The sequence below is a fragment of the Lithobates pipiens genome, unplaced genomic scaffold (genome assembly GCF_037356315.1).
Source record: "Lithobates pipiens isolate NorthernLeopardFrog02 unplaced genomic scaffold, aLitPip1_a1.2 Scaffold_22, whole genome shotgun sequence".
NCBI lineage: Eukaryota > Metazoa > Chordata > Amphibia > Anura > Ranidae > Lithobates > Lithobates pipiens.
Genome location: NW_027507784.1, coordinates 85570610 through 85596529, shown reverse-complemented (window position 1 = coordinate 85596529; position 25920 = coordinate 85570610). Strand labels below are relative to the sequence as shown.

At 42.0% G+C, this 25920-nt stretch overlaps 1 protein-coding gene across 1 annotated transcript in view; it reads left to right on the top strand.

Moving 5' to 3' along the window:
* The window catches only part of ABCB6 (ATP binding cassette subfamily B member 6 (LAN blood group)), a gene marked incomplete in the record, with an annotated part of 73568 nt that overhangs the window by 11458 nt on the left and 36190 nt on the right, over positions 1 to 25920 (top strand). Inside the window, 6 exon segments of the mRNA XM_077447834.1 lie at positions 590 to 727; positions 10990 to 11173; positions 13698 to 13790; positions 13887 to 14079; positions 15726 to 15847; positions 22338 to 22447. Coding sequence (XP_077303960.1) covers positions 590 to 727; positions 10990 to 11173; positions 13698 to 13790; positions 13887 to 14079; positions 15726 to 15847; positions 22338 to 22447 — 840 coding nt within the window.

The following is a 25920-nucleotide window of genomic DNA, read 5'->3' as shown; positions in this document are numbered from 1 at the left end:
AACTCTCACCATAGTGTGAGAGAGAGAGAGCTGTGTGTGTTTTTTTTTTATAAGCCTAGGCTAATGACCAGACAAACATGAAGTGAGCTGTATAAAGTATTTACTGGCAGAAAAAAAAAATGTTTTACTGTCCAAAGTTAAAAAAATAAGAGCAGAAGATTTTATAGATGGAAAGATGAGAAAATGATAGGTGGTAAAAATCTCTTCAGTTAGAAAAAGGACAGCTACAGTGTGATTGGTTGCCTCAAGCAACATGCTCCTTCCAGGTATTTTAAGTTTAATGGCATGATGGTCAAGATGGCACAAGCAACTGTGGCATGCCTTGAATGTAACTCTTTGTGTTTTAAATAAACTGTTACATTGATTTTTTATTTTTTTTTGTTTTTTCATCCACTTTAAAATGAAAATCTGTGTTGTTTTATCCTATAATTGACAGTTACGGGAAGTGTAATTTTGAAATGAATCTTTAATTAGATTCAAGAGATGTCATGTCTTTAACTGTCATCCAGGCCCCTCCCCCATGTGTATTCCATGTTTGATATGGTATAAATGGACTTTCTCACTTTCTAACTGACCTTTGTCCATGTAGGTGGAGTTTGCTCTGTGGACTTTGCGCTACATCTGCACGCTGTTCCTCTTCACCCTGGGAATTCTCGCCCCCGGCCGGCCACGAAAACCGTACGTCATCCTTATCAATGAAGATGAGCGAGACGTTGAGAACACACAGGTGAGAGGTGTCCCCAATCCTAAAGAGAATACATGCACTTATTTTACTCCACCTGCCCCCCCCCCCTTTTTTTTTTTTTATTTTTTTTTTTTTATTTATTTTTTGTTTTGTACTGAACAAAAAAAGGGAAAAAAATATATATACATTATATATATATATATATATATATATATATATATATATATATATATATATATATATATATATATATATATATATATATATATATATATATATATATATATATAGTCAGCTCTTCTCTCTCTTCTCTCTCTTCTCTCTCTTCTCTCTCTTCTCTCTCTTCTCTCTCTTCTCTCTCTCTCTCCTCTCACACACACACACACACACACACACACGTATGTATACACACCACACACACAAAATATATACAGTGCCATGAAAAAGTATTCACACCCTATTGAAATTTTCCACATTTTTGCCTTGTTAAAACCAAAAAATATGAATGTATTTTATTGGGATTTTTTTTCTTTTTAATATATAATATATATATATATATAATTTGATTTATATTTATTTATTTGATTTATATTTATTTATTTGATTTTCATATAAAAGTACAAGATTTGTTGATGTAGGAGTAGCCTGCCAGCAAAGGCAATAAAGTAATAAACATAATATGACATAGTAAGGATAGAACTGCATGGTTTGGAGCCTATAAACATTAACGAGATAACTAATAACACAGCATCTGGTCTAACAAGAGTAATGAACTGGTGGTTCTGCCAAAGTTGTGGTCAAAGGAATGGAAGCAGGTGAACATTTACCCCGGAAATGGGTAGCATTTACCCATGGGAACATTTGCCCCGAAAACTATAATTATCAATATCCGACATTTCACATAAATAATGTACTACTTAATTGGATGGATTAGAGGATATGAGGGGTTAAGGCGTTGGAGGTGTCCTGGATCCTAAGTTTGCCCAGTGTATTGGCAAGATCTGCACGCGGGTACCAGGCCATTTGGTGGAAGGGAGTCATGTGAGAAGAGATTTCTTGTAGAGAGAACGAGTGTTCCATGAAGTGATGTAGAATGTTGGGTGATAGTGTCTGATGTCTCAATGTAAAATAGGGATAAGAGTGCTTGTTTTACTGAGGCAATTTGGGACGTGGATTATTGGAATTTTATGTGATAGACCAACACAAAGTGGCACATAATCGTGAAGTGGAAGGAAAATGATAAATGGTGTTCAACCATTGCAAGTGCATTTGTATTCAGCCCCCTTTACTCTGATACCCCTAACTAAAATCTAGTGGAACCAAATGCCTAATTAATAAATAGTGTCCACCTGTGTGTACATTTTTTATTTTTTTTCAATATTTTTATTAATGAATCTGCATGTTACAAATAATGAGACATGGAACCAATCGTCATTACACTCTTGGAACACAGTGCTATCATTGGCATACAGTGAAACTGCAAAAGGTGAAAAGAAATCAGAAGAAAAAAACAAGATATTGCATATAATAGACATTTAGAACACCTAAAACTGTAGAAAGTCTTAGAAGCATAATGGGAACATATGGACTTCCTAGTGGAAACATAGCAGGACTCCACTATAAGTATCTTTGTGTGATACCGGGTGTATCGCCAAGTACCCCTGTTGGGAACTAATTGTACGTGGGCGAGGGCCTCGTCTGTCTAATTTTGAGTTACTAACATGCAGTCTCTTGGTTATGAATTGCTCTTTACAGGAAATGTTATGGTTTTATGAATACAGTAAGTCCCAGCATTATTGCAGGTTCTTGGTGTAATGGTAATCCATTAGACTCTGTCTGTGAGGCTCGTAGGTGGGTATGGGGAAAGAGGGAGTGATGGAGAGAGGGGGGAGGAAGAGTTACAGTGGATAGATGTCCGGTTTATTTGACCTGTGTGTAACTTAATCTCAGTATAATTGCAGCTGTTCTGTGAAGCCCTGATAGGTTTGTTAGAGAACCCTAGTGAACAAACGGCATCATGAAGGCCAAGGAACACACCAGACAGGTCAGGGATAAACTTGTGAAGAAGTTCAAAGCAGGGTTAGGTTATAAAAAAAAAAAAAAAAAAAAAAAAAAAAAAAAAAATATCCCAATCTTTGAACATCTCACAGAGCTCTGTTCAATCCATCATCCGAAAATGGAAAGAGTATGGCACAACTGCAAACCTACCAAGACATAGCTGTTCAATTAAACTGATAGGCCAGGCAAGGAGAGCATTCAAGAGGTCCATGGTAACTATGGAGGAGCTGCAGAGATCAACAGCTCAGGTGGGAGAATCTGTCCACAGGACAACTATTAGTCGCCCTCTCCACAGATTTGGCCTTTATGGAAGAGTGGCAAGAAGAAAGTCATTATTGGAAAAAGCAAAATGCTATGTGTGGTGGAACACTAACATTGCACATCACCCTGAACACATCATCCTCACTGTGAAACATGGTGGGGGCAGCATCATGTTGGGATTCTTTTCTTCAGCAGGGACAGGGAAGCCGGTCAGCGTTGATGGGAAGATGGATGGAGCCAAATACAGGGCAATCTTAGAAGAAAACCTGTTATGCCACTTACACACAATTGGACTTTCCGGCAGACTTGGTCCGGCGGACCGGAATCTGTTGGACAATTCGATCGTGTGTGGGCTCCAGTGGACTTTCTTCTCCCAAAAGTCAGACGGACCTAGAAATAAAACATGTTTCAAATCTATCCAACGGACTAAAAATCGGGAAAACCATTTGTCTGTGCGCTAGTCCGAATCCAATATACGAGGGCAGCTATTGGCTATTGAACTTCCTTGTTTAGTCCCGTTTACGTCATCACGTTCAAAATGAACGGACTTAGTCCGGTCCTGTGTGGCCAAGTCCTTTTGTTCAGAAAGTCCGTCGGGAAGACTGTCGGACCTAGTCTGTCAAATTCCAGTCGTGTGAACACGGCATTGGAGTCTGCAAAAGACTTGAAACTGGGGTGGAGGTTCACCTTTAATCAGGACAACGACCCTAAACATATAGCCAGAGATAAAATGGAATAGTTTAGATCAGGGGTATCCAAACTGCGGCCATGGGGCCAGATGTGGCCCTTTGCTTGCCTCTATCCGGTTCTTGGAGCACTAGTCTATCAACAACTGACACTAATGATGGGGCACCATTACTCCCATTGACACCAGTGGTGGAGCACTATTCCTCCCACAGATACCAACGATAGCGTGGTATTCTGTCTACTGATACCAACAATGGGGCACTATTACTTTCACTGATGCTGGGGCATTTTCTACTCCCACTAGCCGCAGTCCGCCCCCTGAACTCCGAAGGATAGTAAACTGGTCCTTTGTTTAGAAAGTTTGGAGCCCCCTGGTTTAGATCAAAGCATATTCATGTGTTAGAATGGCCCAGCCAAAGTCCAGACCTAAATCCAATTGAGAATCTGTGGCAAGACTTGAAAATTGCTGTTCACAGATGCTCTCCATCCAATCTGACAGAGCTTGAGATATTTTGCAAAGAAGAAGAATGAGCAAAAATGTCCCTCTCTAGATGTGCAAAGCTGGTAGAGACATCCCCAGAAAAACTTGCAGCTATAATTGCAGTGAAAGGAGGTTCTACAAAGTATTGACTGAGGGGGGCGCCATACAAATGTACACCACACTTTTCACATATTTATTTGTAAGAAATTTTGAAAACCATTTATCATTTTCCTTCCACTTCACAATTATGTGCCACTTTGTGTTGGTCTATCACATAAAATCCCAATAAAATACATTTAAGTTTTTGGTTGTAACATGACAAAATGTGGAAAATTTCAAGGGGTATGAATACTTTTTTCAAGGTGCTGTGTGTTTGGTTGTATGTATGTATGTGTGTGTGTGTGTGTGTATGTGTATGTGTATATATATATATGTGTATGTGTTAGGGTTGCCACCTGTCCGGTTTTGACCCGGACAGTACGGGTTTAGGAGGCTGTGCCCGGGTTTCCCTCTGCCTCACACCCGGACAGCTGACAGGGGTACCATGGGGCCTCCTTTTACAAGCCCCAGCACACAGGGGGACCTGGACAGCAGGGGCATCGGAGCGGCGGGCGGGGGGAGCAATTACAGAGCAATCAAAACATATGGGAGAGAGAGGCGACAGACAGCTGCTGGTGCGGAAGGTTTTAATAAAATAAATGCTTAAAAGCAAACCACTCACTCTCCATGTCAGAGCTGTATATGTCAGTCTGTGAAGTTGGACGTCCCATCCCCCCTCCGATCTGCTCTTATCACTGAATCGCTGGAGGAAGCCGAGGATACAGAGCTGCGGGGAGACTGCAGTGAGCTGCCAGCCTGGGATGCTGTGACTAATCGGAGCATTCCAGAGGCTTAACCACGCCTCCATCATCAGAGGCTGACAGTTCACATGAGTTCACATGAGTTTCCCGATTCAGTGATAAGAGCAGCGTGGAGCGGAGGGGAGGATGGGACAGCCAACTTCACAGACTGACATATACAGCTCTGACATGCAGAGTGAGTGGATTGCTTTTAAGCATTTATTTTATTAAAAACTTCTGCACCAGCAGCTGCCTGTCGCCTCTCTCTCCCTTATGTTTTGACCCTTCTGTGTTTGCCACCCCCTCTGTAACTGCCCCCCCTCCTCTGTAATTTCCCCTCTCCTCTGTATTTGCACCCCTTTCATCTGTAATTGTCCCTCATTTCTCTGTAATTGCACCCCTCCTCTGTATTTGCACGGGTCCCTCCTGTCACACCGCACCCCCTCCTGTCACACTCTGCACCCTCTCCTGTCACACTCTGCACCCCCTCCTGTCACATTCTGCACCCCCTCCTGTCACATTCTGCACCCCCTCCTGTCACATCGCATCCCCTCCTGTCACACTCTGCACCCCCTCCTGTCACACTCTGCACCCCCTCCTGTCACACTCTGCACCACCTCCTGTCACGCTCTGCACCACCTCCTATCACACCGCAGCATCCCCTCCTGTCACACCGCAGCACCACCTCCTGTCACACCGCAGCACCACCTCCTGTCACACCGCACCCCCTCTTGTCACACCGCACCGCACCGCCCTACTGACACCATTTACTGCTCTACTGACACTGTCAACTGCTCTACTGACACAATTTACTACCCTACTGACACAATTTACTACCCTACTGACACAATTTAGTGCCCTACTGACACTGTCCACTGCCCTACTGACACTGTCCACTGCCCTACTGACACTGTCCACTGCCCTACTGACACCATTTACTGCTTTACTGACACTGTCCACTGCCCTACTGACACCATTTACTGCTCTACTGACACTGTCCACTGCTCTACTGACACCATTTACTGCCCTACTGACACCATTTACTGCCCTACAGACACCATTTACTGCCCTACTGACACCATTTACTGCCCTACTGACACCATTTACTGCCCTACTGACACCATTTACTGCCCTACTGACACCATGTACTGCCCTACTGACACCATGTACTGCCCTACTGACACCATGTACTGCCCTACTGACACCATGTACTGCCCTACTGACACCATGTACTGCTCTACTGACACTGTACACTGCCCTACTGACACTGTCCACTGCTCTACTGACACTGTCCACTGCTCTACTGACACTGTCCACTGCCCTACTGACACCATTTACTGCCCTACTGACACCATTTACTGCCCTACTGACACCATTTACTGCCCTACTGACACCATGTACTGCCCTACTGACACTGTCCACTGCCCTACTGATACCATTTACTGCTCTACTGACACTGTCCACTGCCCTACTGACACCATTTACTGCCCTACTGACACAATTTACTGCTCTACTGACACTGTACACTGCCCTACTGACACTGTCCACTGCTCTACTGACACCATTTACTGCCATACTGACACCATTTACTGCCATACTGACACCATTTACTGCCATACTGACACCATTTACTGCTCTACTGACACTGTCCACTGATCTACTGACACAATTTACTACCCTACTGACACCATTTACTGCTCTACTGACACTGTCCACTGATCTACTGACACCATTTACTGCCCTAATGACACAATTTACTGCCCTAATGACACCATGTACTGCCCTACTGACACTGTCCACTGCCCTACTGACACTGTCCACTGCCCTACTGACACTGTCCACTGCCCTACTGACACTGTACACTGTCCTACTGACACCATTTACTGCTCTACTGACACCATTTACTGCCCTACTGACACTGTCCACTGCCCTGCTGGCTGACGGTGTCCAATTTTAAGGTAGGCTATTGTCACTGACATTTCTTTTATTAATCGAATCATATTTTATGGGTACACTAAATGATTTTGTTTTATTTAATCATGCCCATTTAAGTCCCTCCACTGTTAATGCAATTTGGCTATAGCAACTGTTCTGTGTAGCACACTTCATTACTACTCTTTTTGGGTAACCCAAGGTATTTTACAATCCTATAGCGTGTACTACAAAAAAATTGCCGTGCGCCGTGAAAATGTTCGGGTTTGGCTTGAAGAAAAGGTGGCAACCATGTGTGTGTATATATGTGTGTATATATATATATATATATATATATATATATATATATATATATATATATATATATATATATATATTGTATTGTATTGTATTTTACACCAATCCCAGCATGCATCATTGATTGGCTTTCAGGAAGGATTGCAGTTTCCCGGAGATGTGTTTTGTACTTTTCAGCCTCAGATTGCTGAGTAAGGTCGCCTATTGTACCGTCTCTGTAGCACTAGACTGACCTGTCTATACTGAGTGCTCGGGGCCTATAGGAGGACATGGTAATGTTTAATCTGTAATTGCTTATTTGGCACATGTATGCAGTCAGACAGATTCCATAAACTGACAGCAAGTAAATAGAGGTCATATTTCATAGATTGGATTTCAGTAAACGATGATTTGATTGGGCAGTCGGGGTTCTTGCACACTGAGATGTATACATCCCAAATTGTTCATGTGCTTATAGGTGACGATTGGTTTGTTTGCTACAATCGTTGCACCTGTCATGTAGACCATACACCAGTCTTTCTCAACCTTTTCAACACAGAGGAACCCTTGAAAAAGTTCTCCAGTCTCGGGGAACCCCTTCTAAAAATGAGAAATCTACAACTCATGATACATTAGTGTGATGGTCAGTGGGAAGAATGGTCCTTACACTTGTGGTCATTCGGAAGAATTATCTCCTTACAGATAGCTAAAAAGATCAATGGTGTCGGTGGGAACTTATCCGAGAGGCAGAAATGGCCCAATGCTGAAGGAACCCCTAGCAACCTCTGGAGGAACCCCGTTTGAGAATCGCTGCCATACACATTCAAATTCAAGGCACCCTACCGCTGACGGCTTACATAGTAATGCTTTCTTGGCAGGAATGTTGTATATGAAGTGGCTCATGCATACAGACGTAAGTCTCCAAACTCAAATAGTCTGAGTTCAGGACTTTACAGCTCTACACATAAGGCCAGTGAGTTCACGCTGTAGGGAGGAATGCGCCTTTCTCTGTGCGGGAGCTTCCTGTAATAAAGACCAGTCACTGCTGCTTTCTCTCCTTTTATAGGGTGACTGGTCTTGTCTCCGCCCCCCTCCTGTAGTTTTCTGCAGACAGCCTGTAGTGGGTGGGACCTGCTGGGCCCCTCCCACAGTCTCTCCTTGTATAGGGTGACTGGTCTTGTCTCCGCCCCCTCCTGTAGGTGCTGTGTTCCAGGTCAGAGAATCAAACTATTAGGGCTGGTTTATAACACACTTTTGCAATGCAGATGCATTTCTGCATGCACTGGTCTGATGCATTTTGATGTGTTTTTTAATGCATTCCAGTTTCCTGGGTCTCGGTTGTTAGGAGCGCCACCCGCCAGTGTCCTAACAACCAGTGATCCTCCCTACTGTCAGCACAAGGGATGAGTCCTCATAGCTTCTCCTTGTTCCCCTGGACAAAAACGAGCAGTTAAAGCGTACTTCTGCCCAAAAGTGGAACTTCCGCTTTTCTGATTCCCCTTCCGGGAGGCGGGTATCTGGGTCTTTTTTTTTTTTTTTACAGGTACCCTGTCCCCACTTTTAGGAGACGTGGCTGCGGTGAATTACGTTGGCAGCTCGGTCACCCTCCTTCTCCCTTCCCTTCTGCCAGGCCAATGAGAGAGCGCAGCACACTTCACGCATGCGTAGTAGGGACTCCGTCGTGAAGCTGAAAGGCTACACTGCTGAGGTTCCCTTGCCCACAATGGCGGCGGCAGCACCCAACCGGCCCGTGGAAACATCGGCTGGGGTGCCAACATCGCTGGACTCCAGGACAGGTAAGTATCCTAATGTTAAAAGTCAGCTGACTTTCATTTTTAAAGAGGCAGGCGTAACTCCGCTTTAACCATGCGGTGCGCATGCCCTACTGCATGGGAAAATACTTCTTTTTTTTTTTTTTTTTTTTTTTTTTTTTTGCCCGGGGTTCTTCTTTACAGTAGTATTAAACCCAAAACAAATTATTATATTGTACCTGACAATTCTTAGATGTGCTACCTGCATTGGTTTTCTTTTTTTAAGATTCTTTCCCATATTTTCACCTGGTGATCTGGCAAGTAACTCATCTCCTGTCTTAAGGTGTCTCTACTCTGAATGAAAGCGCAACAGAGACACTTTTGGACAGCATTATTGTAACAAATAACAGACTTACTGGCCAGACCACCAGGTGAAAATAAAGGGGGGGGGGGGGGGGGGAGACGAAAAAAGAAAACAAATCCAGCCACCATCTAAGCATTGTTAAGCTGCTATATATATATATATATATATATATATATATATATATATATATATATATATATATATATATATATATATATATATATATATATATATATTTTGTTTTTTTTTTTTGGATTAGTCCTTCAGAGTGTCTGTCTCTCTGATTTAAATTGATTATTGTTATTTTTAAAGCAAAAAAATTAATAAATGTTATACTTGCATCCTCTGTGCAGTGGATTTGTACAGAGCAATGAGATCATAATATGCAGCGCATAGTATTATAACGTATATAATGTATTATAATATAATGTATTATAACATATATAATATATGTATAACATATATAATATATATATAATATATTATATATGTTATAATACAATATTATATTATAATATTATAACACAATATAATATATGATATAAAAAATATATATATATATATATATATATATATATATATATATATATATATATATATATATATATATATATATTGTATTGTATTATAACCTATATTAATACAAAACTGTGTGACCAGATGTAAAAAAAAAAAAAACATTTAGCCCTATAAAGCGAAAATATAAAAAATATTAACCACCAACATAAAAGTACAAAGTGTTGTAAGTGGATACAATTTAATTGGAAAGAGTCATGTGATATAAAAGGAAACAGTCCATATAGAATTTTTGATATAAATGTGCAAAAATCAGCTGATTGACATCACTGGAAACACGGTAATAAAAAGTATTTGTAGAGCACCACCGACTGTGCAAAGGCTTACCGGAATGTATGGACTTAAAGGCATATACACCTCTTAAGTCATGTAGGCTTGTGGTGTTAATCACCATATGTATGAAGATGTGACATCTACGATCGCTATCCCAGATCAAGACCGAACACTCCTCATCAACAGATTCCCAGTGTGATGTGCAGATATATTTTTCATGAATGGAGAGAGGACCACAACGGGTCTCTGTATTCACACGATGTAATCAAAAGATTAAAACCGGTTCCACTTAGTGTGATATCGTAGATAATAGAATTTATTTAAAAGGGCTAAAATCGGAAAAACACTTGAGTTTCACATGTAGATAAATGCATTTGCAAGGACAATATAGAATGGCGCAATGATGTTAGCAGGACTCGATCCGCCGCGTTTCGTCTACACAGACGTCAGAGCAAATGAGAAGGAAGTGTCCCGGACAGCCAAGGCTGTCGTGCAACATAACTGGATCAGGAGGGGGTGGCTCGGGTAAGTATGAGGGGGGGGGTCTGCTCCACACAGAAGACTTTTTTTTTTTTTTATCTTAATGCATAACATAAAACAAACTTCCGCCTTTTAGAACCACTTTAAACTGTGCATGGTGCAATCCAAACAAAGCAGGCGTGGGGGGGGGGGGCGGGTTTTCTTTTCAGCAGAGCGGCTAAGAATACATGTTTTATTTTCATGAGTGTTCTCCATGCTGGATTGGCCTTCACCTGACATAGATGGACTGCTCAAGGTTTTATCCCCCCCTTTTTCTATCCTCTTAGCCTCTTTTGAGGAATGAGAACCAGTCAACATGGCAGGGTTTCTGGAAGAAAGTGCGCCTCCTCGTTCCGTATCTGTGGCCGCAGAAGAATGTTCTGCTGCAGCTTCTGGTGGTCCTCTGCATGGGGCTGATGGGTCTGGAGCGAGCCATCAATGTCTTCGTCCCCATCTATTACAAGAAAATAGGTGAGACTGGCTGCAAGCCTTACTTTCTCTTGTTTCCTTTTAAAAGTGAAAAAGTATTTCTGGTTTTGATCGGTTTTTGTAAAATCAGATTTTATTTGCAGATTATACATTTACATGACAAAATAAAATCTACCTGTACTTAGTGTTTTTGGTCAGTTTTATTTAATTGTGTCAAAGTTGTATTAAACCGAAAAGCAAACATTTTATTATATAGCAGCTTACCGATCCTTATGCTGGCCATACACTATACGAAGAATCGGCCCGGAATTCGGTCATTTAGACAGTTCGTTCGTTTTTTGGACAGTTAATGGGCACAAAATCGATAATCGTTGGGATGTTTTTGAGCCAAAAAAAAACGAAGGACAAGTTTTAGAAATTTTCTGCTGAGCAAACGATAAATTGAAAGGGTAATGTGTTTCCCATCTGAACTGTTTGCACTAGGTATATTTAAAAAAATCAAACAAGAATGGTCATTACATGATGGCACCATCGTTTGCGCTCATGGCCGAATGTCTGTTTTTTCGAAAATGGGTTTTTCGTATAGTGTATGACCAGCATAATATACGATGGCTGCATAATCCAGCCAGCACGTCTGTTGTTTTTCACAAGCTCAAGCTCTCCAGCAAAATGTATCAGTTTACATAAATGAGACAAACTGCAACAGTAAAATCAGTCTGTATATGCAGTAAAGCATGGTCGTTATACTCACTTAACCTAAGGGGTTAATCCTCTGCACTGTGTTTATAAAAAAAAAAAAAAAAAGTCTGTTTGATCCTGTCCCCTCTGATCCTCTCCTTCTTCCACTGTCCCCAAATTTATCTCTGGATAAGACCGAGTAAGGACCAGTTCACACCATAGAAACGCAGTCCGGATGCATTTCAGATGCTTTTCTGCATGTGTGTTGTTTTTTTTTAAGCGTTCCTGTGCAGTGTTTCTTTTCTTTTTATTATCTTTTCTTTTATTATCTTTTCTTTTCTCCCTTCCTTTCCTTTTTCCTTTCCTTTTCCTTCCCTTCCCCTTCCTTCCTTCCTTCCTTCCTTTCTTCCTTTCTTCCTTTCTCCCTTCCTCCCTCCCTCCCTCCCTCCCTTTTTTTCCTTCCTCCCTTTTTTTCCTTCCTCCCTTTCTCCCTCCCTCCCTCCCTTCCTTTCTCCCTCCCTCCCTCCCTTCCTTTCTCCCTCCCTCCCTCCCTTCCTTTCTCCCTCCCTCCCTCCCTTCCTTTCTCCCTCCCTCCCTCCCTTCCTTTCTCCCTCCCTCCCTCCCTTCCTTTCTCCCTCCCTCCCTTTCTCCCTTCCTTCCTCCCTTTCTCCCTTCCTTTCTTTCTCCCTTCCTTTCTTTCTTTCTTTCTTTCTCCCTTCCTTTCTTTCTTTCTTTCTCCCTTTCTTTCTTTCTTTCTTTCTCTCTTTCTTTCTTTCTTTCTTTCTTTCTTTCTTTCTTTCTTTCTTTCTTTCTTTCTTTCTTTCTTTCTTTCTTTCTTTCTCCCTTCCTTTCTTTCTCCCTTCCTTTCTTTCTCCCTTCCTTTCTTTCTCCCTTCCTTTCTTTCTCCCTTCCTTTCTTTCTCCCTTCCTTTCTTTCTCCCTTCCTTTCTTTCTCCCTTCCTTTCTTTCTCCCTTCCTTTCTTTCTCCCTTCCTTTCTTTCTTTCTCCCTTCCCCCCTTCCTTCCTTCTTTAGCCTACTTTCCATGTGTTTTTGATGCAGAAGAAAAACACTGGACATGCATGTGATGTGAAGACTATCGAGACATAGGGTCAGGGGTCCTCCAGCCTCCTGGGTTTAGAAACACTTTAATTTTGTTAAATGAAGAAAAGACCACTGCAACCATAACTCTGTAGATGGAAGGCAGATGAGGAACAAAACCCCCATGACCAGGAGCATTTTATAGCCTTGTGACTGGGGGGGGAAATTGTGGAACTTACAGTGCATTTCACCTAACCCAAAAGGTTTAAAAGAATGTCAGTGTAGTAGAAGGAACTTGTGGTGGCTGTAAGTACCTATGTTAATCTTCCAGTCACTCCCAGTGTCCCTGGATCCTTGTCCAGAGAGAGGGCCAGGGGTCCTCCGGCCTCATAGGACAGTCAAAGCAGCATGAAAACTCCTCCTACAAGCTTTAACCAGACACTGATAGAAGTCACAAGACTGCTATATATATACTGCTGATGAGAAAAGGTATTTAGCAGTTTATATTTACTAAAATAATTGCATTTCCATGTTCTGTGTACTGTGGGAGACCAGATATATTGAATGCAGGGTCCGGGGTTTACTAACACTTTAACTCTGGCAGGGGTGCTTACAATGATCAGCTTTTATTCACGTAAAAAAACCTTTATCCCAAAAGGAAGAACAAGAGACTATTTTCTGTAACGGATTATAAAGTGTTGGCTGGAGTTTGGCTTGATTTTAGTTAGTGTATTTATTTAAACAGTTCAATAGTGGGCACTTTCATTAGAGGTGCACCGAATGGAAATGTAGGTGCCAATCAGATGTGGAGTTGCTTGTCATGTGACTGTCTGTGTTGTCTCCATCACAGTGGACCAGCTGACGGAGGGATCTGTGTGGCACACGTTGGCTCTCACTGTCTGCATATACGTACTACTCAAGCTGCTGCAAGGAGGAGGAGCAGGTAAGTCCATGAGGGACGCCATCATTGAAGTGGGTTCTGTCTACTCCATGTGGCTGTTTGCTGTAAGTTGGCATTTTTTGTTTTGTGCCTTTTCAGGTGCAACAGGGTTTGTAAGTAATTTAAGAACCTTCCTATGGATCCGGGTCCAGCAGTTTACAAACCGCGAGGTGCAGATCCGCCTGTTCGGCCACCTGCACTCACTGTCCTTGCGCTGGCATCTTGGACGCAAGACAGGGGAGGTGTTGCGTAGTGTGGACAGAGGGACCAGCAGCATCAATAGTCTACTGAGGTACGACTGACATTACAGGCCAACGAGAGAATAATTATTGTACCCTTCAAAGGAATGCCAGTGTGACCAACTTAACCACTTGACTTAAACAAAATTGATTCCCCCCCCAAATAGAGCTTTCTTTTGGTGTGTTTTTTTTGTTGGGGGGGGTTTGTTGCAATATAAACAAAAAAAAAAGACTACTTTTAAATAAAAAATTTATATATATATATACATATATATATATATATATATATATATATATATATATATATATATAATATATATATATATATATATATATATATATACATATATACATATATATATATATATAATATTATTATTATTATTATTTTTAATTATTTATATCTAAAATTCTTATTTTTTTTATTTTTGTTTTTTTGTTTATAGTGCAAATATATACATATTTTTGGTTAAAAAAAACGAAAAAAAAAACTGAATAAGCGTATATTGATTGGTTTGTGCAAAAGTTATAACGTCTACAAACTATGAGATATATTTGTGGAATTTTTTTTTTTTTCTACTATTTAAAAGATTAGGACATTTTGAGCGGTGCCAGAAAAGGAACACTACATAATTTTATGAAATTCTGTTTATTACAAATATATTACAAAAATAGATTTTAAAATTTAGTACAAGATAAAAACAAGAATATTGAACCTAGGACAAGGACAAAAACTCCCGGCAAAGCAGATCCGTAATGTACCCGTCATTCGGCTATAGCGCGGATCTGAAGGGGTTAAATGATGCCCAGTGCTGCAAAACACATCTCTTTCTGATCCGCCTTTCAGTGGACTAAACACGTCCCGCAAGCATCCAGGAAAAATAGCAGAAAATGATGTGTTTTGCAGCACTGCTCATCATTTAATAATCCGCCCCCATCATGTAATAATCCACCCCTCACCGACATGAACACGCCTCGGCATCGCGGGGCACAATCTGACAGAAAAATAGATATTAACAACTTTATCTGTGTCTGCCAGGGCAGCTCTGTGTGTGCCAGAGCAGCTCTGTGTCTACCAGGGCAGCTCTGTGTCTGCCAATACAGCCCTGTGTAGGGGAAGGGAGAGGAGAGCCACCGCTAACCTGGTTGATCAGAGCGCAGAGAACATAACAGCTTTCATTTTAATAGCTGTGTGTTCCCCACCATGCGCCGTCATATACAGACCCTCCCCCCTTGTCCTGGCACTTTGAGAGACAGATCACCCGTCCAATCCTGGGATGGGCGATCTGTCTATCAAAGTGCCCAGACAAAGAGGAGGGGCTGTATGTGATGACGCGCGGCGGAGAACCCACAGCTATTGAAATGAAAGCTCTCCTCTCCTCTCCCTTCCTCTACAATCTCTCTGACAAACCCAGGCTGCTGGTGGTGCTCGCCCCCCACCGACAGGCAACCCACACTCGCCAGCCCTCAAAATCCACTCGCAAAATGCCGGCAGGCAAGTAGATTTGGGCTGATATATAGTATGCTCTACTTTTATCTTAAATAATAATATTATTGCCGCATAAATAGGTCCATAGAAAAAATGCAAAAACTTCTCTTTTCCAAAGGGGTGAGAGGGGGGTGGTTAAAGGTTCTCTTTGACGCAATGTTCATATTACTGGCACTGCTTGGCACTGATCAATCTGTTTTTCTCTTCCAGTTATATAGTGTTCAGTATACTTCCAACCATTGCCGATATTATCATTGGGATCATCTATTTTACGTCTTCCTTCAATGCCTGGTTTGGGTTGATCATTTTCGTCTGTATGACTTTATATCTCAGTAAGTACTAAGAGAAGGTGAAGGATGTTTGATTTGTGCTGTTGGCTATGTTGTAATATACTATAATGAAATAGCATGATTAACCGCTGACCTTCACCCTCCTTGTAAAGTTCCTCCCACTACACAAATAGGACAGTGAAGTTGTTTTTTTGTTTTTTTTCTTTTTCCTTTTTTTTTTGTTACCTTTTTTTTTTCTTTTTCCATTTTTCTTTTTTCTTTTTCTTTTTTCTTCTTTTTTTTGTTACCATTTTATTTTATTTATTTATTTTTCTTGTTAGCTTCTTTTTTTTTTTTTTTTTTCGTTACCGTATCATTTTTTTTCGCTTGCCTAGTATGTGATCCGACACTTCTGGATCTGGGGCACGCGTTAGCGCCGCTGGCAGTCCGCTCCCGCCGTGATTATGTATGGCGCCTTTTTTCAACCGCTAGCGGGGGTTAAATGCGCCCCACTAGAGCCCAAAAAGCACCACAAAGACAACGGTAAATCGCTGAAAAAACTAGCTGCACTTTACCGCCGACGCCCGGCTGCTGGCAGTGTGACATGCCTCTTAAAGAGTTTCTCCTGATAGCTTACCCCCCCGCAACATATATTTGCTCTCCTGCCTCACCACCTCCAGTCCACTATCGTGGAGCATGTCATCTCCTCCATGTGGCAATGCTTGGGCCCTAAGCGATCAATTGCCTATCAGGCTGCAGGACCCCTCACCCTCTGTCTGGACAGTGCTGATTGGCCCTTTGCCGATCACTTGCACTCTCCCAAAAAAAAACTAATTAAATAAAAAAAACCTCCCTAGCAATACATACCAAACTGAGCATGTGCAGAGTGCCTCAAAGGCTCTGTTTTATATATATATATATATATATATATATATATATTATGGATTGGGGACTGTGGAAGAAGGAGAGGATCAGAAAAGAAAGGATCAAACGGCTTTTTTACATAATGCAGAGGGATTAGCCCCTTAGGTTTAACAGTGAGTATAACGAGCATGCTTTACTGCATATACAGACTGATTTTAGTTTTGTGGGTTTAGTAAAACTTTAAAGCCCATTGCAAGGTTTTAGTTAATTTTAAATAGTTTGGACCAATCTGGTCTAAACAAACAATTTCCTTCTGGAACGCATGCAGTGGCTATCGGAGCTCCATTCTGTATACAGCCCTGTGTTTTTGGCAGCAATACTGATACTGCCCGCCCCCGTTCCAGGAACAAAATCTATTCAACTGAGCACTGCCCAGCCAATCACAAGGAGCCATGTATTTATATGAATGAAGACCTCCTCTGACTGGCTAAGGAGGAGATTGTGAAATCTTCTGCCTACCTCTCCACCTCGACCAAAGAGAGGAAACTTTTGTAGTCGAGGCTTTTTGTGAATGGCTGAGCAGCGCTCAGTCTGACTCAATTTTTGTTCCGAGAGCTGGATGGGAAGTCCCCATCCTGCTGCAGGAACTCGGCGCTGTATACTGTATGTAGTGTATTACAGCCGATGCATAAGTTGGGGAAGGAAATTGCTCATTTGGACCAGCTTGCTTGAAAAAGGAATTTTGCAAAGTTAACAAAAAACTTGGAAATATCTGAAAAAAAAAAAATGTATTTACATTTTTGCACTAAATTTTCAAAATACAAATAAATTCCAAAGGATAGAGTTGATTCAGTGAAGCTAATTTATTGAAGGAATCTTCACTGAAAAGATTCTGTGAAAAGATTGAATATTCCCTTCAGCTATCTAATAATATGAAAGCATCAGCTTTATAATGACATAGTACGTCGCCTTTAAAAAAAAAAAAAAAAAAATAAAACAATAAACGCACCAAAAATACATTAATTTAAAAAAATGCATTTATTAAAGCCAATTTTTTTTTATTTATTTTTTTTATAAAAAAAAAAAGAAAAAAAAAATTTGGCACAGGATGGCACTTGCATTCAATGTGAAGTGTCCCTTGTGTTGCCAGCTACAATTTTTTTTTTTTTTTAGTTGACATCAAAAGTCCTCTGACCCCTTCTACCATAATATGCTGCGGGGGTTATAATGAGCCAAGGGACCTATCAGAGGCACTTGCCAGGAGTGCCCATTATGCCCACACTTACTACTTACCTCCTCCATTCATGGAAGCTGTGCTATAGCTTCCAGCAATGAAATGCAATCTATGAATAGAGGAGGCAAATCTTTCATGTATCCATCCATCCTTCATTCATAGAATGCTTTTCAGGTTCTAAATGCATGGCACTGTTGGCACAAGCTCCTGCACCCAGCCTTGGGTCAATACAGGCTGTAAGAAGCAATCAATGGACCCCAAGTGTGAAGACATCCCTACCCTGATGGTGGTGATGAGACGTGTGGCAGTCTTAGAGCCTTGTGATGTGTGGATGACGTGGCTTATGTGGGCAGAATTAAATAGTGATAACAGCCTGGAGTAAGGAGAGGGAGGTGTTTTGGGTAAAGGAGGCTGGCGTATGTAACCATGCTTCATGTTAGACCCAAAGTATTGGTATACCATAAAACATCATCTTAAAAGTGGATTATACCTTTTTTTTTAACCACTTCAATACCGGGCACTTATACCCCCTTCCTGCCCTGACCAATGTTCAGCTTTCAGCGCTGTCACAGTTTTAAATGACAATTGTGCAGTCATGTAACACTGTACCCAAACTAAATTTTTATCATTTTGTTCCCACAAATAGAGCTTTCTTTTGGTGGTATTTGATCACCTCTGCGGTTTTTATTTTTTGCTCTATAAACAAAAAAAAGCATCAATTTTGAAAAACAAATGCATTATTTTTTACTTTTTGCTATAATAAATATCCCCCAAAAATATATAAAAAAACATTATTTTTTTCCTCAGTTTAGGCCGATACGTATTCTTCTATATATTTTTGGTTAAAAAAAAAAAATGGCAATAAGCGATTGATTGGTTTGCGCAAAAGTTATACTGTCTACAAAATAGGGGATAGTTTTATGGCATTTTTATTAATAAATATATAATATATTTATTTATTTTTATAATGGTGGCGATCAACGATTTTTATCGTGTCTGCGACATTATGGCGGACACATCAGACATTTTTGACACATTTTTGGAACCATTGTCATTTATACAGCAACCAGTGCTATACAAATGCTCTGATTCCTGTGTAAATGACACTGGCAGTGAAGGGGTTAACCACTAGGTGGCAGTGTATGGGTGTGTCCTAGGGGCGTGGCTGTGTTTTACAGATCACTGATCTCTGCTCCAATCACAGGGAGCAGAGATCAGTGTCACTGTTGCTAGGTAGAACAGGAAGTTGCTTGTTTACTTTAGCATCTCCCAGTTCTTCCTCTCCATGAGGCGATCACGGGTATCCCTGGGGCGATTGAGTCCACGGGACCCGTGACCCGACTCACAGAGCTTCTCGCGAGCACGCCCCAGCCGCCTCTTACAGGGCAACCTACAGGTACGTGATTTTCAACCTCCGGGATTTTTATTTTCTGCTAAACAAATAAAAAAAAAAAAGACCGAAAATTTAGAAAAAAAGGTTTTTTCTTTTCTGTTACAAAACTTTGTAAATAAGTGTTTTTTTTTTTTTCTCCTTCACTAATGGGCACTGATATGCGGCACAGATGGGCACTGATAGATGGCACAGATGGGCACTGAGAGGTGCTCATCCGTGCCAGGAAAACTTGTCAGGAGGCAGCGGATAGAAATGACACTTAGTGGTCTCAATTGAGACAAATACACACATATAGTGCCTTGCGAAAGTATTCGGCCCCCTTGAACTTTTCAACCTTTTGCCACATTTCAGGCTTCAAACAAAGATATAAAATTTTTATTTTTTGTGAAGAATCACCAACAAGTGGGACACAATTGTGAAGTGGAACGAAATCTATTGGATTTTTGAAACTTTTTTTAACTAATGAAAAAATGAAAAGTGGGGCGTGCAAAATTATTTGGCCCCCTTGCGTTAATACTTTGTAGAGCCACTTTTTGCTGCGATTACAGCTGCAAGTCGCTTGGGGTATGTCTCTATCAGTTTTGCACCTCGAAAGACTGAAATTCTTGCCCATTCTTCCTTGCAAAACAGCTCGAGCTCAGTGAGGTTGGATGGAGAGCGTTTGTGAACAGCAGTTTTCAGCTCTTTCCACAGATTCTCGATTGGATTCAGGTCTGGACTTTGACTTGGCCATTCTAACACCTGGATACGTTTATTTGTGAACCATTCCTTTGTAGATTTTGCTGTATGTTTTGGATCATTGTCTTGTTGGAAGATAAATCTCCCAGTTTCAGGTCTTTTGCAGACTCCAACAGGTTTTCACCCAGAATGGTCCTGTATTTGGCTGCATCCATCTTCCCCTCAATTTTAACCATCTTCCCTGTCCCTGCTGAAGAAAAGCAGGCCCAAACCATGATGCTGCCACCACCATGTTTGACAGTGGGGATGGTGTGTTGAGGGTGATGAGCTGTGTTGCGTTTACGCCAAACATATCGTTTTGCATTGTGGGCAAAATGTTCGATTTTGGTTTCATCTGACCAGAGCACCTTCTTTCACATGTTTGGTGTGTCTCCCAGGTGGCTTGTGGCAAACTTTAGACGAGACTTTTTATGGATATCTTTGAGAAATGGCTTTCTTCTTGCCACTCTTCCATAAAGGCCAGATTTGTGCAGTGTACGACTGATTATTGTCCTATGGACAGACTCTCCCACCTCAGCTGTAGTTCTCTGCAGTTCATCCAGAGTGATCATGGGCCTCTTGGCTGCATCTCTGATCAGTCTTTTCCTTGTCTGAGCTGAAAGTTTAGAGGGACGGCCAGGTCTTGGTAGATTTGCAGTGGTCTGATACTCCTTCCTTTTCAAAATGATCGCTTGCACAGTGCTCCTTGGGATGTTTAAAGCTTGGGAAATCTTTTTGTATCCAAATCCGGCTTTAAACTTCTCCACAACAGTATTACGGACCTGCCTGGTGTGTTCCTTGGTCTTCATGATGCTCTCTGCGCTTTCAACAGAACCCTGAGACTATCACAGAGCAGGTGCATTTATACAGAGACTTTATTACACACAGGTGGATTCTATTTATCACCAGCAGTCATTTAGGACAACATTGGATCATTCAGAGATCCTCGCTGAACTTCTGGAGTGAGTTTGCTGCACTGAAAGTAAAGGGGCCGAATAATTTTGCACGCACCACTTTTCAGTTTTTTATTTGCTAAAAAAGTTTAAAATATCCAATAGATTTCGTTCCACTTCACAATTGTGTCCCACTTGTTGGTGATTCTTCACAAAAAATTAAAATGTTATATCTTTATGTTTGAAGCCTGAAATGTGGCAAAAGGTTGAAAAGTTCAAGGGGGCCGAATACTTTCGCAAGGCACTATAGTTGCATAGTAGGTGAGGTTGAAAAAAGACAGACAGAAAGGGCCAATCGGCACTGTCCAGACAGAGGGTGAGGGGTCCTGCAGCCTGATAGGCAATTAATCGCTTAGGGCCCCAAGCATTGCCACATGGAGGAGATGACATGCTCCACTGCTCAATGGGCAGGGACGCTTTAGGAGCGGTGCAAAGAAGCTGCTTGCAGGATTTTTTTGGACGTCCTGCCAGCACACCGCCCAAGTGTGAAAGCACTCGGGCTTTCACACTGGGATTGCAGTTGAGGCTTTTTACAGGCGCTATTTTAGTGCTAAAGGGTCTGAAAAACGCCTCCAGTGTGAAAAATCTAAAGCGCAACTTCAGTCATTTTTTTTCATCTTTCGATCTATCAAATCTTCTGCCCTTGTTTTAACTTTGGATAATAAAACTTTTTTTTTGCCAGTAAATACCTTTTACAGCCTAGACTTATGTCATCATGCACAGCTCTCTCACTGACTCTGGTGAGAGTTTGCCAGGAAGGGAGGGGAGATGAGTCATAACAAGGCCAATGAGAGCTGCAGAGCTGGAGGTGTGCCTCTGTGTAAATCTAGGAAGTGAACAGGCAGCAGCTTCAGCTGGCCATAGTTACATAGTAGGTGAGGTTGAAAAAAGACACAAGTCCATCAAGTCCAACCCATGTGTGTGATTATATGTCCGTATTACATTGTATATCCCTGTATGTTGCGGTCGTTCATTTTCTTATCTAATAGTTTCTTGAAACTATTGATGCTCCCCGCTGAGACCACCGCCTGTGGAAGGGAATTCCACAACCTTACTGCTCTTACAGTAAAGAACCCTCTAACCAGTTTAAGTTTTTAAACCTCTTTTCTTCTAATTTTAAGGGGATATGCTTTGTTCATATTTCATGTCTGAGGTTTACAGCCACTTATTCAAAGTGATCAGGTTATTAGCTTTTCACATGATTATATCAATTAAATGAATGCTTATACATTTTTTTATTTTATTTATATTTTTTTCAGTGAAGATTCTCAACTTCTTTAGTAAATTTAGCCATAAACTCTCAGCTCAGATTGTATTAGGTCCTCCTTATGATTGGCGCGTCCTCTGCTGTCTGGGTGAAAGTCCTCTAACAATCTTATTCCCGATTCGCAGCTCTCACTATCATCATCACCGAATGGAGAACGAAGTACCGCCGGGATATGAACACCAGAGACAATGAAGCCAAATCCCGGGCCGTAGACTCTCTGCTCAACTTTGAAACGGTGACCTTCTTCCCTTTTTTTTTTAATTTTTTTTTTATTTTTATTTTTTTTTCTTCCATGTTTTAAATTGATGGGCCCTGATGTGTGACATTTATATGGTTTGTGTGTTTACTTTGGTTGTGAATATTATTTTTCAACTAAGATCGGATCTCTGTTATATGCAGGGCAACGCTGTGTCCTGGCCTAGGCCGACAAGGCCCAGGCCTAGGGCAGCACTTTGCAGGGGGGGTAGCACGGAAAGATTCCCCGCCTGTCTTATGGAGCGGACTGGGCTGAGAGCCTAATTTTAGTCTAGCGCCCCCATAAAGCGGTCGCACTGCTTCCGGTATGTGGGCGGCTGGCATTCTGCAACTGTGGGGGGGGGCTCTTAATTTTAACTGTCCTCTCATCCTGGACCACAAACCTTCCTCACTGTGCTATATGTTTTCTATTGCACCATTGGCATGGTTATATCTTCTTAGTCCTCTCCATAAAATTATCAGAATTTTGTGCTTAAAGTAGAACTATAGACAACGCTTATTATTTATTTTTTTTGGATAGAACAAGGGAGGGTTATAGCCCCTGTCAGTTTATTTTTTGCCATCCCTGCCCCATTGTAGAGATTTCCCTTCACTTCCTACCCCATAGCCAATCGGGATGTGAAAGCAAATTAAGGGAATCCATTGCCCCCCCCCCCCCCCCAGTCCTCAGAACTAGTGTCCCCACTCCAAAATTTCAGGGCAGGTCTTAAACAGAAAGGGGTGTGGCCTTGACAGGAAGGGGGTGGGTCATATTTAAATTGGGGGGTGCACAAGTTTAGTCATGCCTAGGGCAGCACAAATCCTAAATACACTACTGATGCAGGGTGTGATACCTAAAAATGTGTAATAAAGAGTTAAAGCCGAGTTCCACTCAAAATTGGAACTACCGATTTAAGAGAAGGTGACCAACTGACATGCCACATTTTTTTTGGGGGGGAATCGCAAACCCTCTTTTCAGGGGGTTCCAGATACCACTTCTTCATTCTGGCGCACCCTCAGCGCCAGAGGGAATATCACCTCTCCCTCCTCCCTCTCGGCAATCATCTGGGACACGTGACAGGTCCCAGATTGCGTGGCCAGTAATGGCACACGCAAGAGCAGTGGGTGCCCAGCTGTAACAACGCCAGCGCCGCAGAGCGGAGGAGACGAGCAGGGCTTCGTTCCCCGCATCGCTGGACCCTGGGGCAGGTAAGTGTCTGAATTATTAAGTCAGCAGCTGCAGTATTTGTAGCTGCTGACTTTTTTCTTTTTTTTTTTAAGCGGAACTCCGCTTTTAATCTTTATTACTTTGTTAACCGCTTACTCTGTGTAACCTTGCAGATAGTTGGATGTGATGCAATATTTCGACAACTTGTACAAACTATAATAATAAAAGAAATGTATTCATTTGGATTCTACATATCATACAAAAAAAAAGATAAACGAGATAAACATATCGTCCTTCCAGTTCAGGGGAGTCCTCAACTTCTAACCAGACATACCTGGAAAGTGACGTCCTTCTGGTTCCAGGGGTTGATGACTAGGCCCCGGATGAATTGAACCCGCCTTTATCTTCCATCCATATTTATAACGTTCTTATTGAGGGGCCTCCTCGTTTCCTGCTAAAAAAAATCGTTCAAACATTTGATCTTTGGATAGCCGCATCCGATAGCCGTGTCCCCGGAAGTGATGTAATACATATCACTTACGGCAAGAACTACAAGTCCCATCATGCCTCGGGGGAGTAATTGTACCTGCCAGCCTTGCAATGCCTCATGCAAAATGTAGTTCCAAAGCAGCCGGAGAGCCCCAGGTTGCCTACCCCTGGCTTATGGGATCATTGGTTGTAGGAGGGATTGTGGAATGGAGTTCCTCCTACTCTCACAGGGCAACCTGTTTAACCGCCTCACGCCGATATACGTCGGCAGAAGGGCACGTACAGGCAAAATTGCGTACCTGTACGTTGCTCTGTAAGAGGCAGCGGGGGCGTGCTCGCGGGAAGCTCTGTGAGTCACATCGCGGGTTCCCTGCAGACTCGATCGCCGTGGGGATACCCGCGATCGCCTCATGGAGAGGAAGAACTGGGAGATGCTAAAGTAAACAAGCATCTCCCCGTTCTGCCTAGCAACAGTGACACTGATCTCTGCTCCCTGTGATTGGAGCAGAGATCAGTGATCTGTAAAACACAGCCACGCCCCCTCAGTTAGCAACACGCCCCTAGGACACACCCATACACTGCCACCTAGTGGTTAACCCCTTCACTGCCAGTGTCATTTACACAGGAATCAGCATTTGTATAGCACTGATTGCTGTATAAATGACAGTGGTCCCAAAAATGTGTCAAAAATGTCCGATGTGTCCGCCATAATGTCGCAGACACGATAAAAATTGTTGATCGCCGACATTTAAAAAAAATATATGTATTAATAAAAATGCCATAAAACTATCCCCTATTTTGTAGACGCTATAACTTTTGCGCAAACCAATCAATAATGGCTTATTGCGCTTTTACCAAAAATATGTAGAAGAATACGTATCGGGGAGGAAAAAAAAAATGTTTCATATATATATTTTTGGGGTATATTTATTATAGCAAAAAGTAATGCGTTTTTTTTTTTCAAAATTGAAAGCTCTATTTGTGGTAAAAAAAAAGACATCAAATTTGTTTGGGAGCCACGTCGCAGGACCGCGCAATTGTCAGTTAAAGCGACGTAGTGCAGAATCGCAAAAAGTGCTCTGGTCAGGAAGAGGGTAAATTTCTTCCGGGGCTGAAGTGGTTAATATGGTCCCTGGTAACCTGGGAGAACTGGGGAGCCCAGGAACCACTGCAGGTTCTGCTCTTTGAGAGCCCCATAAAAGTGATCGGGCCGTTCTAGAGCTGCCTAATTTATCTGCAAGCTCTTCGCCGGCCCTTAAAGACGGTACCAAGCCCACAGCTGCAGCAGGAGTCATGAGCGGGATTATTGTCTACCATGCCATATATAAATTCACCAGACACTTTTAGGTACACCTTGCTAGTACCGGGTTGGACCCCCTTTTGCCTTCATTCTTGGTGGCATAGATTCAACAAGGTGTTGGAAACATTCCTCAGAGATTTTGCTCCATAGTGACATGATAGTATTGCACAGCTGCTGCAGATTTGTCGGCTGCACATCCATGATGGGAATCTCCCATTCCACCACATCCCAAAGGCGCTCTATTGGATGAGATGTGGTGAGTGTGGAGGCCATTGGAGTGCAGTGACCTCATTGTCCAGTGGTGAGATGATTGGAGCCTTGTGACATGGTGCATTATCCTGCTGGAAGGAGCCATCAGAAGATGGGCACACTGTAGTCATAAAGGGATGGACATGGTCAGCAACAATACTCAGGGAGTCCGTGGGGTTTAAACCATGCTCAATTAGTACTAATGGGCCCAAAGTGTGCCCAGAAAATATCCCCCACACCATTACACCACCAGCAGCCTGAACTGGTG